At 43.0% G+C, this 15,604-nt stretch overlaps 1 protein-coding gene and 1 non-coding gene across 4 annotated transcripts in view; both read right to left on the bottom strand.

The window, feature by feature from the left end:
• Positions 1–15,604, bottom strand: part of LOC135514826 (zinc finger protein AEBP2-like) — a 54,559-nt gene that overhangs the window by 23,392 nt on the left and 15,563 nt on the right. The window contains exon 8 of one of the 3 annotated variants that reach the window (XM_064938460.1): positions 13,144–14,921. The exons of the other annotated variants lie outside the window; for them this stretch is intronic. Coding sequence (XP_064794532.1) covers positions 14,909–14,921 — 13 coding nt within the window. The 3' untranslated portion in view covers positions 13,144–14,908. Of the gene's footprint in view, positions 1–13,143; positions 14,922–15,604 lie in introns of those variants that run through there. 3 annotated transcript variants of the gene reach the window in all.
• On the bottom strand, positions 12,959–13,088 carry LOC135515138 (small Cajal body-specific RNA 14). The gene has a single exon (XR_010451764.1). It is a non-coding gene; the product is annotated as a small Cajal body-specific RNA 14 (non-coding RNA).

Genomic DNA, 15,604 nt, shown 5'->3' on the forward strand with positions numbered 1-15,604 from the left:
GCACAACTGAAGAATTTCTGCACAAACTGTCAGAAACCATCTCAGGGAAGCTCATCTGCGTGCTCATTATCTGCATGCTCGTCATCCTGACCGATCTACAGTTCGGCATTGTTACTGACTTCAGAGGACACATGCTCACGTTCAATGGCCACTGGCACGCTGGAGAAGTGTGCTCTTCACGGATCAATCCCGGTTTCAACTGTACTGGATAGACGGCAGACAGCATGTAAGGTGACGTGTGGGCGTGCGGTTGACATTATAAACAGAGTGCCCCATGGTGGCGGTGGGGTTATGGTATGGGCAGATATAAGCTATGGACAACAAACACAATTGCATTTGATCAATGGCAATTTGAATGCACAGAGATTCTGTGACGAGATCCTGAGGCTCATTGTTGTGCCATTCATCCGCCGCCATCATCTCATGTTTCAGAATGATAATGACCAGTCCCATGTCACAAGGATCTGTACACAATTCCAGGAAGTTGAGGCCAAGTTCTTCCATGGCTTGCATACTGACCAGACGTGTCACCCATTGAGCCTGTTTGGGATGCTCTGGATTAATGTACAACAGCGTGTTCCAGTTCCTACCAATATCCAGCAACTTCAAACAGCCATTGAAGAGGATTTTGACAACATTCCACAAGCCACACTCAATAGCCTGATCAACTCTACCAAATGGTGGTCACACCAGATAATGACTGGTTTTCTGATCCACGCCTTACCTTTTTTTAAGGTATCTGTGACCAACAGATGCATATCTGTATTTCAGATGCATATTTGTAAATCCATAGATTAGGGCCTCATTAATTTATTTCAATTGACTGATTCCCTCCATCAAATCTTTGAAATTGTGTTGATCCCTTATGCCCTTTCAAAACATCACACACGCGTGAACGTTTTCATACATGCTCGTAAATACACATCATACCTGAATGCCAGCACACACTGACTTAGACACACGCATACGGGCGTGCACACACACTGTCTTCCCACCACAGGGAATGGGATCTGTTCTTCCTGCTGCATCTGATAATGATGGTGTGTTATGGAGATGCACCAAGCGGAATGTCCTGTCAGCAGTTGGACTCATTCAAAGTGACATACATTCCCAATTATTTATCTGACAACTGCCTTAATACATTCACTCTGCGGTCGTCTCCCTGTCCTCACTGGCTGACCGGTTTTCCCTTTGCATCCAAAAGCTTACTTCACACATTCCTTGGATTGTGGGCTTAATAACACACACACACACACACACACTGCGAGAGAGAGTTATGCATGATACCAAGTCCTATCTTCTTCTAACGCCAGTGGTTTACTGTTTTAATGAAGCACTAGAGCCATACCATTTGGATGGGGCGAAAGCACGACACACTGAAACGGATTTTCGGAATATGAATAAATGGGTTTATTAATTAGAAGAGTTTGAAGAGTGTATGGGTCACATGAGACCCCTTCTGTTAGCCAGCCCCAGATTTTCCGCAATCATCCACTTTTCGGATTCACATTGTAATATGACAAATCCTTAGAACCCTGAACGTCCGAGAATGTAGAAGCTCATGTTCCTCTTGAATAGAGCTCCCATGATTCCCTACTGTACAAAGTGTACAATAGAATATAATAGAATAGGTAATTTATTTTCCATTTAATTAGAACAGAAATACGTCTTCTCCCTTTTCCCCAACCCCGGGAGCATGATGGACATGCATTTCTATTCTACATAATATTTCTGACGGTTCTGTTCCATTCTGTAACATCCTGTAATAAGCTCCTGAGCACGACCCTAGATCTTCCTCTCAGACGAGGTGGATGTGGGCCACGTCTCACATGTGTTTCAAGGACCAGTGTTGGAACCTCTCTCTCGGTCTCTGCAGCGTTGTTTGATGTTTTGGTTGAGCACGCCTCTCTAAACTGGTTCTACTCTTCCTTTGACATTTCTAAATTCTACCTTTCCGCTCACTTATCCAGTAACAAGGCAGTTAACCCACTGTTCCTAGGCCGTCATTGAAAATAAGAATTTGTTATTTAACTGACTTGCCTAGTTAAATAAAACCAAAATAAAAAATGTTGACCTGTTTAATGGCTATGGAGTGTGATCACACAGTCGTCCGGAACAGCTGATGCTCTCATGCATGCTTCAGTGTTGCTTGCCTCAAAGAGAGCACAGAAGTAATTTAGCTCATCTGGTAGGCCCGTGTCACTGGGAAGCTCACAGCTGTGCTTTGTAGTCTAATAGTTTGCATACCCTACCACATTTGATGAGCGTCGGAGCCGGTGTAGTACAATTGAATCTTAGTCCTGTATTGAAGCTTTGCCTGTTTGATGGTTCGTTTGAGGACATAGAGGGATTTCTTATCAGCGTCCAGGTTAGAGTCCGCTCCTTGATAGCGGCAGCTATACCCTTTAGCTCAGTGCAAATGTTGCCTGTAATCCATGGCTTCTGGTTGGGGTATGTACGTACGGTCACTGTGAGGATGACATCATTGATGAATTTCTTTATGAAGCCAGTGACTGATGTGATGTACGCCTCAATGCCATTGGAAGAATTCCGGAACATATTCCAGTCCTGTAGCTTATCATCTAAGACATCTGACCACTTATTTATTGACCGAGTCACTGGTGCTTCCTGCTTTAGTGTTTGCTTATAAGCAGGAATCAGGAGGATAGAATTATGGTCAGATTTTTCAAATGGAGGGCGAGGGAGAGCTTTGTAAGCATCTCTGTGTGTGGAGTAAAGGTGGAGTAAAATAGTATTTTTTTCCCTCTGGTTGCACATTTAACATGCTGGTAGAAATGAGGTAAAACGGATTTAAGTTTCCCTGCAATAACGTCCCCAGCCACTAGGAGCGCTGCCTTAATGACTGTTTTCCTGTTTGCTTATGGCCTTATACAGCTCACTGAGTGTGGACTTAGTGCCAGCATTGGCTTGCGGTGGAAATTAGACAGCGACGAAAAAATATGAAAATATAGATGATAATTCTCTTGGTAAATAGTGTGGTCTACAGAGTACCTCACAATAAACTGTAGACCACACTGAGGTACTCTGTAGACCACACTATTTACCAAGAGTTTTCATCTATATTTCAGGAGACTTGGTCTACCATTGACATTGTGGCCTGTAAAGGTCAGCAAAATGTGTGTGTTTGTGTACAAGACCTCCTTCCCACCGAATCCTTCAGGGTTCGATAGCTCAGATCACTCTCTGGCGCTCCACAGGCGTACAAATGTAAACACTAAAATCTGAAAGGTCTTCATTTCCCTAAGGCAACTGAGGAGCAAGATGGATGGAGAAAAAGAGCACACACTCGCTCACAAACACAGAAGTAAGTAACACCGGTCCAGAAGCCTGGGGCCCTCAGCTGGATGAGGAAATGTCTCCCACATGTCCAAATCAACTCCACCTGTTCCTGTTGTTCTATTCTCTCCAAGCTATAAACACAACACTACCAAGTCAGCAGGAATGTACAGGCAGTGTGCCACCTTAGTAATCAACAACATTTTATGGCAAAGTATAGGATAATGAAGCTAATGCCTCCAAATGCTCCTAAGTGATTTCACCATCAACAGGATAGTGTATAGGTTATTCATGCTAAAAGAAGCCAGGAAATGACAAGACGATCATCTGTTTGGATGAGCGACAAGAAGCAGACATCACTGGATGTAGAAAAGGGCAATGATTCAGAAGACCGACTCAGAGGAAGGAATCACAGGCTGTAGTAAGGGAGAAGAGACTCCACTAAACCAGTTAATGACATACACAACTTACACATAACTTTGACCCCTCATCCGTGGACCAGAAGGGATTTGGTGATCTGCAGTGCCAGAGCCTGGAATGAACTAAACGACTAGAACTGATACCCCAGAATATGAAGCCAACTGCTTTACACTAGGAAAGAGACAATCAAAACATTGAGGTTGGAAGAGTAAGAAGGCAATGCTTCATGACAGATATTACTGTCAATAGAGCATCTTTATATCATAGAATTATGGGGTATTAGTCATTTGACGGATGGGGAAAATCCTTGTTTGGGAGCCAACCATTTATTAATCAGCTGTGTGTGTGTGTATATATATATACACACCCAGAAGATTTGTAATACACACGGAAATATGTGCTTACTCGACTACGAACCAAACATAGGGACATAGGACTCACAAGTGAGTAACTCCAAGTTAATCCACAAAATATAGGGGGCATAGAAAATGACCCGCTGTTTGGAGAAGCTATTGAATATGTAACAATTATTTAGCCTGCCTGCATCTCCTCTGGCTGGGGAGAACATGCTCTCCACTTTTCAACCACTCCATTTTCAATTAGCCTCCTTTTATTCAGGTAATTTGTTATGGGACTGTTTGGCATCCCAAATGGCACCCTATTAAATACATTAAATACATCAGAGCCCTATAGGCTGTGGTCAAAGGTAGTGGACTATGTAGGGAACAGCGTGCCATTTGTGATGCAGAGTGACTGTCTGGGACTGGGGCGAGGAGCAGGAATGTGGAGTACAAGGATGAAAAGATTACTAGCAGTGGTGTATAGTACCTACGTAGAAATACTTTAAAGTACTACTTAAGTAGTTTTTGCGGATATCTGTACGTTACTATTTACATTTTTGCCAACTTTTACTTTACTACATTCCTAAAGAAAACAATGTACTTTTTACTCCATACCTTTTCCCTGACACCCAAAAGTACTCGTTACATTTTGACAGGGAAACGGTCAAAGTCACACACTTATCAAGAGAACATCCCTGGTCAACCCTACTGCGTCTGATCTGGCAGACTCACTAAACACAAATGCTTTGTTTGTAAAGTATGTTGGAGTGTGCCCCTGGCTATCTGTCAAAAAAAAGACAATTGTGCCATCTGGTTTGCTTAATATACAGAATTTTAAATGGTTTAAACTTATACTTTTTAGCAGGTCCATTTACTTTTGATACTTACAGTGCCTTGCAAAAGTATTCACACCCTTGGCTTTTTTGCTTTTTTGTTTAATTACAACCTGTAAGTTTAATGGATTTTATTTGGATTTCATGTAAATGGACATATACAAAATAGTCCAATTTGGTGAAGTGAAATGAAAAAAAAATTGAAAAGTGGTGCGTACATATGTATTCACCCCCTTTGCTATGAAGCCCCTAAATAAGATCTGGTGCAACCAAATACATTTAGAAGTCACATAATTAGTTAAATAATGTCCACCTGTGTACAATCTAAGTGTCACCTCATCTGTCACATGATCTCAGTGTATATATACAGTTGAAGTCGGAAATTTACATACATCTTAGCCAAATACATTTGAACACAATTCCTGACATTTAAACCTAGCAGAAATTCCCTGACTTAGGTCAGTTAGGATCACCACTTTATTTTAAGAATGTGAAATGTCAGAATAATAGTAGAGAATTATTTATTTAAGCTTTTATTTCTTTCATTACATTCCCAGTGGGTTAGACGTTTACATACATTCAATTAGTAGTTGGTAGCATTGCCTTTAAATTGGTTAACTTGGGTCAAACGTTTCAGGTAGCCTTCCGCAAGCTTCCCACAATAAGTTGGGTGAATTTTGGCCCATTCCTCCTGACAGAGCTGGTGTAACTGAGTCAGGTTTATCGGCCTCCTTGCTCGCACACGCTTTTTCAGTTCTGCCCACAACTTTTCTATAGAATTGAGGTCAGGGCTTTGTGATGGCCACTCCAATACCTTGACTTTGTTGTCCTTGAGCCATTTTGCCACAACTTTGGAAGTATGCATGGTGTCATTGTCCATTTGGAAGACCCATTTGCGACCAAGCTTTAACTTCCTGACTGATGTCTTGAGATGTTGCTTCAATATATCCACGTAATTTTCCAGCCTCATGATGCCATCTATTTTGTGAAGTGCACCACTCCCTCCTGCAGCAAAGCCCCACAATATGATGCTGCCATCCCCGTGCTTCACGGTTGGGATGGTGTTCTTTGACTTGCAAGCCTCCCCCTTTTTCCTACAAACATAGCGATGGTCATTATGGCCAAACAGTTTTATATTTGTGTTTCATCAGACCAGAGGACATTTCTCCAAAAAGTACAATCTTTGTCCCCATGCACAGTTGCAAACCGTAGTCTGGATTTTTTGTGGCGGTTTTGGAGCAGCGGCCTTTCAGGTTATGTTGATATAGGACTCATTTTACTGTGGATATAGATACTTTTGTACCATTTTCATTTTCCTCCAGCATCTTCACAAGATCCTTTGCTGTTGTTCTGGGATTGATATGCACTTTTTGCACCAAAGTCTCCTTCCTGAGTGGTATGACGGCTGTGTGGTCCCATGGTGTTTATATTGTTTGTACAGACGAATGTGGTACCTTCAGGCATTTGGAACGTGCTCCCATGGATGAACCAGACTGGTGGAGGTCTTGGCTGATTTCTTTTTATTGGATTTTCACATGATGTCAAGCATAGAGGCACTGAGTTTAAAGGTAGGCCTTGAAATACATCCACAGGTACACCTCCAATTGACTCAAATTGTGTAAATTATCAGAAGCTTCTAAAGCCTTTACATCATTTCTGTAATTTTCCCAGCTGTTTAATTAAAGGCAAAGCCAACTTGGTGTATCTAAACATCTGACCCACTGGAATTGTGATACAGTGAATTATAAGGGAAATAATCTGATTGTAAATAATTGTTGTAAAAATTACTTGTGTCATGCACAAAGTAGATGTCCTAATCAACTTGCCAAACTTCCGACTTCAACCGTACACCTGTCCCGAAAGGCCCCAGAGACTGCAACACCACTAAGAAAGGTGCACCACCAAGCAAGAGGCACTATGAAGACCAAGGAGCTCTCCAAACAGATCAGGGACACAGTTGTGGAAAAGTACAGATCACGGTTGGGTTATAAAAAATATCCAAAACTTTGAACATCCCATGAAGCACCATTCAATCCATTATTAAAAAATGAAAAGAATATGGCACCACAACAAACCTGCTAGAGGGCTGCCCACCAAAACTCACGGACCAGCCAAGGAGGGCGTTAATCAGAGAGGCAACTAAGAGACCAAAGATAATCCTGAAGGAGCTGCAAAGCTCCACAGCATAGATTGGAATATCTGTCCATAGAACCACTAAGTCGTATACTCCACAGAGCTTGGCTCAGAAAAAAGCCATTGCTTAAAGAAAATAATAAGCAAACACGTTTGGTGTTCGCCAAAAGGCATGTGGGAGAAGGTACTCTTGTCAGATGAGACTAAAATTTAGCTTTTTGGCCATCATGGAAAAGCTATTTCTGGTTCAAACCCAACACTTCACTCCGAGAAAACCCATCCCCACAGTGAAGCATGGTGGTGGCAGCATCATGCTGTGGGGATGTTTTTCAACGGCAGGGACTGTGAAACTGGTCAGAATTGAAGGAATGATGGATGGCGCTAAATCCAGAGAAATTCTTGAGGGAAACCTGTTTCAGTCTTCCAGATATTTGAGACTGGAACAGAGGTTCACCTTCCAGCAGGACAATGACCTTAGCATACTGCTAAAGAAACACTGAGGTGGTTTAAGGGGAAACATTTAAATTAAATGGAATGGCCTAGTCAAAGCCCAGACCTCAATCCAATTAAGAATTTGTTGTATGACTTAAAGATTGCTGTACACCATCGGAACCCATCCAACTTGAAGGAGCTGGAGCAGTTTTGCCTTGAAACATGGGCAAATATCCCAGTGGCTAGATGTGTCAAGCTTATAGAGACATACCTCAAGAGACCTGCAGCTGTAGTTGCTTCAAAAGGTGGCTCTACAAAGTATTGACTTTGGGGGGAATGAATAGTTATGCATGCTCAAGTTCATTTTTTTGGTCTTATTTCATGTTTGTTTCACAATAAAATATATTTTGCATCTTCAAAGTGGTAGGCATGTTGTGTAAATCAAACCCCCCCAAAAAAATCTATTTTAATTTCCAGGTTTTAAGGCAACAAAATAGGAAAAATGCTGTTAACAAGCTCTTAAACCGAGGGCTGCTATCAAGCCCTTATACCGAGGGCTGCTAACCAGCCCTTATACAGAGGGCTGCTAACAAGCTCTTATACCGAGGGCTGCTAACAAGCCCTTATACAGAGGGCTGCTAACAAGCTCTTATACCGAGGGATGCTAACAAGCCCTTATACAGAGGGCTGCTAACAAACCCTTATACAGAGGGCTGCTAACAAGCCCTTATACAGAGGGCTGCTAACAAGCTCTTATACCGAGGGCTGCTAACAAGCCCTTATACAGAGGGCTGCTAACAAGCTCTTATACCGAGGGCTGCTAACAAGCCCTTATACAGAGGGCTGCTAACAAGCCCTTATACAGAGGGCTGCTAACAAACCCTTATACAGAGGGCTGCTAACAAGCCCTTATACAGAGGGCTGCTAACAAGCTCTTATACCGAGGGCTGCTAACAAGCCCTCTTATACAGAGGGCTGCTAACAAGCTCTTATACCGAGCTCTTATACCGAGGGCTGCTAACAAGCTCTTATACAGAGGGCTGCTAACAAGCTCTTATACAGAGGGCTGCTAACATGCTCTTATACAGAGGGCTGCTAACAAGCTCTTATACAGAGGGCTGCTAACAAGCTCTTATACCGAGGGCTGCTAACAAGCTCTTATACAGAGGGCTGCTAACATGCTCTTATACCGAGGGCTGCTAACAAGCTCTTATACAGAGGGCTGCTAACAAGCTCTTATACAGAGGGCTGCTAACAAGCTCTTATACCGAGGGCTGCTAACAAGCTCTTATACAGAGGGCTGCTAACAAGCTCTTATACAGAGGGCTGCTAACAAGCTCTTATACAGAGGGCTGCTAACAAGCAAATATGTAGGTGATACCATCTCAAACTACTCCAGTTGCAGAACACCAATGGTTCAGTGTGGTGTTTAACTATTCTTGTGGGGACCAACTGGGGACATTTTGTTAGTCCCTACAGGGTCAAATGCTATTTGTAGGGGGTTTAGGGTAAAGGTTAGTTATGTGTGTGAAACAGATCAGGCTAGCTCTCACAATGGTGATCAATGTCCATATGAGAGAAGAACTCTCAGCAGAATTTCTCCTGCCAGGCTGTGGGATTCTACTGAAGACAACAAGTCATTAATCAATGTGTAATCACCTCTAAATCTGCTCCACTCCACACGGAGGGAACGGTAATGCCTAGCAGACAGACTGAGTCATGATAGGAATGACCACACAGGATGGGGGAGAGGGGATAATCAGTGGGAACCAGCCTGGTGAACACACTGGACCACCGCAGACCTGGGTTCAAATAGTATTTGCTTTCTTTCAAATACTTTTGACTGTCTGATTGAGTATGCCTGGAACTCATATGAGCTGGGTGGTGTGGAAGGGAAGCACCCATCACACCTCTGATTATACAGCTCACATTACACCTTCCATCAATCTAGGCCTACAGGCTAAAATTAAGACCGGTTGGCGCCATGCAGCATTGTTTTGTTCGGTCAAAAGTTAAAACATCTTATCAATAAATGATACACGCAAAGACGGATCAACTCGAGATATGTAGTACCGTTTCAAAGATATTGTCTACCATGAACTAGCATCTTGTCTTTGTTGTTTGAGCTTCTCTCTCCAGGACAGAGTGGTGGAGTACAGCGAACTACAGGAGGTAGGGCCGTTGAAAAGCTGCAGGAGGTAGAGCCAATGCAGAGCCGCCGATGCAGAGCCGCAGGAGGTAGGACCGATGAAGAGCAGCAGTATTGTGCTCAGTCTTTTTATATGGAATAAATAATCGAATGGAACCTTGTCGTCGGTCAGTGCTATCCTTTCAAGACTGAGGCCCTAGGACTCTTTCTTACAGGTGGGGTTTGAACTTTGGGGACTATTCACTGCCATTGTGCAAGGAAAGTTCAATCAAGCCTTGCTAAAGTATTTAAAAACAAATTGTATATGAACCCCAGGTCTGTGGACCACATAAGTCTTTGGTCATAAGCTGGACTGGACAGACCAAAGTCAAATATACATGTAGCTTATTATGGTAGAGATGAGAAGTGTTGGGCATGTGTACAGCTAGCAACATGTACATGACGAATACAGTACAAATACAATATATTTACACATGTACACACTGAGTGTACAAAACATTAAGAACACCTTCCTAATATTGAGTTGCACCTCTACTCCCTTGTGTGCTCAGAACAGCCTCAATGTGTCAGGGCATGGACTCCACAAGGCGTTTCAAGTGTTCCGCAGGGATTCTGGCCCAGGTTGACTCCAATGCTTTCCACAGTTGTGTCAAGTTGGCTGGATGTCCTTTGGGTGGTGGACCATTCTTGATACACACGGGAAACTGTTGAGTGTGAAAAAACCAACAGCGTTGCAGTTCTTGACACAAACCGGTGCATCTGGCACCCAGTTCAAAAGCATTTAAGTCTTTTGTATTGCCCATTCACCCTCCATTCACAAACACAATCCATGTCTCAAGGCTTAAAAATCCTTCTTCAACCTGTCTCCTTCCTTTCATCTGCACTGGTTTGAGTGGATTTAACAAGTGACATCAATAAGGGATTATAGCTTTCATCTGGGCAGTCTATGTCATGGAAAGAGCAGGTGTTCTTAATGTTTTGTCTTCCAAATCCTGTCCAAACTAGCATTAATCCATATTTCCAACTCCACGCAATGGTGGAACTGGTTATGTTTGTTGTACATGCATATTTTTACAGTAAAAGAAAAGCACTACATGGGAGTATAAGAGGCATTGGCAAATTCCCAAGACAGAAAAATATACTAATTTGCTATATGTTTATGAGTCAAGTGATGAGAGAAACTCACATCCCCAGTATAGAGCCACCTCTGGGAATTGTGGGAAATCCATGATGTCATTCAAGACCACCATTTTCTCCCAGAAGACCACGTTCTTCACTGTTGGAGGACAGCTAGCTATAATCTGAGGCCCCCTGGAAAGATGCAGTTATAAAACATGTGTTCAAGCTATAAGTGAAACCCTGTGGTGTTGTTTCCCATGTTAACCGTGCCACAAACACTCTCTCTTTTTATTTGGAGTGGTAAACAGCTATAGATCCACTTTCTCAAAGTTGGTTTTAAAGTATGGGAGAGTTAAACAGTCCGCCTTCCATAGGGGAATAGTTTAAAATCAGATTCTCTTAAAAGGGAGAACGTTTTTATGAGATTTCTTTTAACACAATCGCTAAACGACACAATGTTCTTGGACTGTATTGCGTTAAGATGGCCAAATCCAAATTAGCAGCCTATCCAAATCATGATTTATGAGCATCTGGCTAATCAGATCCAATCTGCTTGATAAAAGACAGAGCTTGTGAATCTTATGTATAAAAAAAAACCCCTAATGATCAAATCCCGAAGATAATGAATTTGTGTGTTTGTGTGTGTAACATGAGTGTGTATGCATGCGAGTGCGTGAGAGAAAAAAAAGTTACAGGCCTTTCAACACGCATTGTGTGACACGCATGACAGCGCCATGGTAGAATCCCTCAGGCTGAGGTCAAACGTAGACCACGGAAACAGGACTTCTCTCATTAGTGGTTTAACCTACACACATAGCATTAGCAGTTAGCCTACACGTCAGATAGCTGCCAAGAAAGATTTTCAATGAGTGTTGATGAAATTAGTCCGATTATGATCATGGCGATGAATACAGTGACACCCACACAGAATGGGCCACCTGTGTTTGGCCCACTTTGCCTTACAAGAGGCTGTCACAATGTGCTGGCGTCTGAGTTAGCCTAGATCCTCTACCGCGACCACTGTCCATCACCCGAAAACACTCTGGATTATGTGGCTCCTGCTTTTCCCCCAATAACTATTCTAGAATTGCAGGCTACTGCAAACCAAAGCTGACCTTATCACCACAGCCATAGTTACAGTATAATGAAATGACTAGGAACTTTCTAGGGAGAAGAAACTGTTGCAGACTAACTACCCTGAACTCTTTCTGCCAGCCTTCATATTTTGAAACCATTTGGAATGGAGGCCCGAGAAAAAGATTCCAGAAGTGATTTTAGGGTTCTAAGTTATTGCCTTTGTTCTTGATATAAGACCTAAATTCTTGATCTAGACAATACTAGTCATAGCCAAAAATCTGGAATGGCTAGGGATCTTTTAAAAAAACTACTTTTTCTTCCTTCCCAACTTGCACCCGGCAAATCAAAGTTGTTGGATAACTAGCAAGCAATATACTGGTTCATAAAGAAGTGATTAATCCAACACATTCTCAGTAGGAATCTGGCACTTTGGCAAACACGTAACCTGTTTTCAAATGTGTTTTCTAGATCTATGGAATTCAGTCACCACCAGACGACATTGATCATGTAACACTAACAAACCTAACGTCAGATCTCGTCAGTTGGTGAGAAATGATTGATAGATTAGCACTAACCTACAGGCTTCATGATGTTATTGTAGGGCACAGAGTGGATTCAGATTGGACTGATATTGCTAAAATTGTTTTTGATCAATGTTGTTGTTGTTCCATACCTCAATATCCCAGAGGTGGTGTCAGCGGTCATTGATCACTTTAATTATCAGTTGCACTTGTCCTAGATGTAAATAACATGCTCTAATCCCGACTTTCAATGCAGTCAGTTCATTATGGACAGTCATGCAGGTTGGACATACATCCCTGTCTAAATGAACTGCATTCAATAAAACCTGTTTGACAGCACTGTATATACACACACACACACACACACACACACACACGCACAATGCTGAAGGATGACTTATTGAGTGGGTCGTAGGTCCGTCCGCAGCATGCTCACAAATCAGTCCCAGATGCCCCTACCGCTGCCTGCTACCCCTGCATTCCTCCCAAACAAGCCTGTTACACAGCCTCCCAAAACACCACAACAGCCCTGCTCTGGATCAACACACTGAACCAGCTAAAGAACAACCCCACAACAGCACTCACAAACTAGGCCAGAGAGACAGCGAATCATGCTCTACCAACCAAGCCATAGAATGTGTATGGAACCATCGCACAGGGAGCCCAATAACTTGCTAGGTCCTGTCGGTGAGCACCAGTATCACTGTCTGTGGCGTCATGGTCAACAGTACACTGCTCAGTACTGCAATTTTAACAGAACAACCACACTCTCTACAGACATCCCACCCATGCCTAATGTCAGAGGCAATTATAAGAGATGACAGGTTTAATTAAACATTTTATTCAAAAAAAAAACAACCTGTGATGCCATGTTATAATGGACCTCTACACACACACACACAACTTTGGTAGCTATTCAGACAGACCGTGAAGAACAGTCCTACTGTATAGTTCAACATGATCATCTCCATTCCCTGCGGACACTAACATGCAGACGTCAGTTCGCCAGACGGACAGAGGACTGGAGAGAGAGGGGTTAATAATACTGTTATTACTTGCCTATTGCCAGCAGCACAAAGATAACGTACAGAAACACACACAGGCCTTGCAACTTCCTCATCATCATCTTAACTATCAGAAGCTGCGACAGTACAATTCACCTAGCCTAGTGTCAGACAGATTCAGGGTGCACTTTAGACGATTTTCCTAACTATTTTCCTATTGCATTATGTACAATTATTACAGTTTAAAACCTTTTTAAACGTTTTTTTTTTTTTTAAATGGAGCAGAAATAATAAAACATCTACAGTACAATTTCCAGGTATAAAAATATATTACCAATCTCCAGGAGTATTTACAAAGACACGTTTCTCTACAAAATGCAACTCTACAACATCAAGTAACTGTGCTGTTAAGCTCGTAGTCTAGTTGTATTAACTAAAACACCCCCAAAATGGCTCAAATGTTTAGCACCTAGTATATAATACATTTGGCCTACACTACATGACCAAAAGTATGTGGACACCTGCTCGTAGAACATCTCATTCCAAAATCATGGGCATTAATATGGAGTTCGTCCCCCCCTTTTCTGCTAACAGCCTCCACTCTTCTGGGAAGGCTTTTCACTCAACGTTGGAACATTGCTGCAGGGACTTGTTTCCATTCAGCCACAAGAGCATTAGTGAGGTCGGGCACTGATGTGGGGCGATTAGGCCTGGCTTACAGTCTGCGTTCCAATTCATCCCAAAGGTTCAATGGAGTGGAGGTCAGGGCTCTGTGCAGGCCAGTCAAGTTCTTCCACACAGATCTTGACAAACCATTTCTGTATGGACCTTGCTTTGTGCAGGGGGGCATTGTCATGCCACAAAGTTGGAAGCACAGTATTGTCTGGAATGTCATATGCTGTAGCGTTAAGATTTCCCTTCACAGGAACTAAGGGGCCTAGCCCGAACCATTATTCCTCATCCACCAAACTTTACAGTTGGCGCACCTTATTCGGGCAGGTAGCGTTCTCCTGGCATCCGCCAAACCCATATTCGTCCGTCGGACTGCCAGATGGTGAAGCGTGAGTCATCACTCCAGAGAACCCGTTTCCACTGCTCCAGAGTCCAACGGTGGCAATCTTTACACCACTCCAGCCGACGCTTGGCATTGTGCACGGTGATCTTAGGCTTGTGTGTGGCTGCTCGGCCATGGAAACCCACTTCATTCTACTGCCAATGTGTGTCTACGGAGATCGCATGGCTGTGTGCTCAATTTAACACACCAGTCAGCAACGGGTGTGTCTGAAATAGCCAAATTCACTTATTTGAAGAGGTGTCTGCATACTACTGTGTTTATAGAGTGTATTTTCAGAAACCATTGAAAACAAATACTAAATTCACTTCATCATTTGGAGGAATTTGACATTGAAAAGAAAGTGAAAAGAGCAGAAAGTTAAAGAAAAACAGGGGGAATAAAAGAGGTATTGAAATCTCTGGTCTTCTCCACTCCTGTCCAGACAGGATATGACATGGGAGACTTCCTGTGCCAGGTGACATCGTCAGGCTCCTCCTCGAGTCCCTTTTGATTGGTCCTCCTTAGTCTCTAGAAGAACATCCTGTAACGACAGCGGCCCTTTACATTCGTTTCCACTTATGCATCTTGTGTACGCATGACATCACTCTTAACACGGTCCACCTCCCCCCACAGTCATGCATGTACTGTAAGCATTCCTCTACATGTTCAGAATGTTATACATTCTACCGGGGTTTTTACAGAACTATGAGAGGATACCGACCATTACATTTTCATACAGGAGGAATCAAGGCCCAGGGAACCACTTTTGTGAAGAAAAATATTTATCAGGGGAGCGATGGTGAGGGTTGCATTATAGTGGCCAGAAGGGTCAACAGCAGGGGATGACACCCAAGATGCAAGATGGCATTGAGGGAGGGAGGTGAGTCAAGAAAGGGGTGAAATGCTTTGTCTACAGCGTAGTATTTTCTTCTGGCTGACAACAGTGACGTGCGCCACCTGGTGGGGAAATAAATAGCAGTCATATCATTCCTGAATCTTGAAAGCTGTGCTTCTCAGATTACTCCTGGCACACAAATCATAATGACAACACACCATAACCTGCCCCTACTGAATGGCAGGCATGTCAGGATTCTCTCTCTCACCATCCCATACGAGACAGAGTGGAGGAGGAGAGTGGAGGAATGTGTGTATGAAAACAACAGGCCAAGGAGCCAGTGAGTGCTTCAGGGGTTAGGTTAGGGGTCACCCAGGAAAATACTACTC

The sequence above is a fragment of the Oncorhynchus masou genome, chromosome 26, assembly GCF_036934945.1.
Source record: "Oncorhynchus masou masou isolate Uvic2021 chromosome 26, UVic_Omas_1.1, whole genome shotgun sequence".
NCBI classification, from domain to species: domain Eukaryota; kingdom Metazoa; phylum Chordata; class Actinopteri; order Salmoniformes; family Salmonidae; genus Oncorhynchus; species Oncorhynchus masou.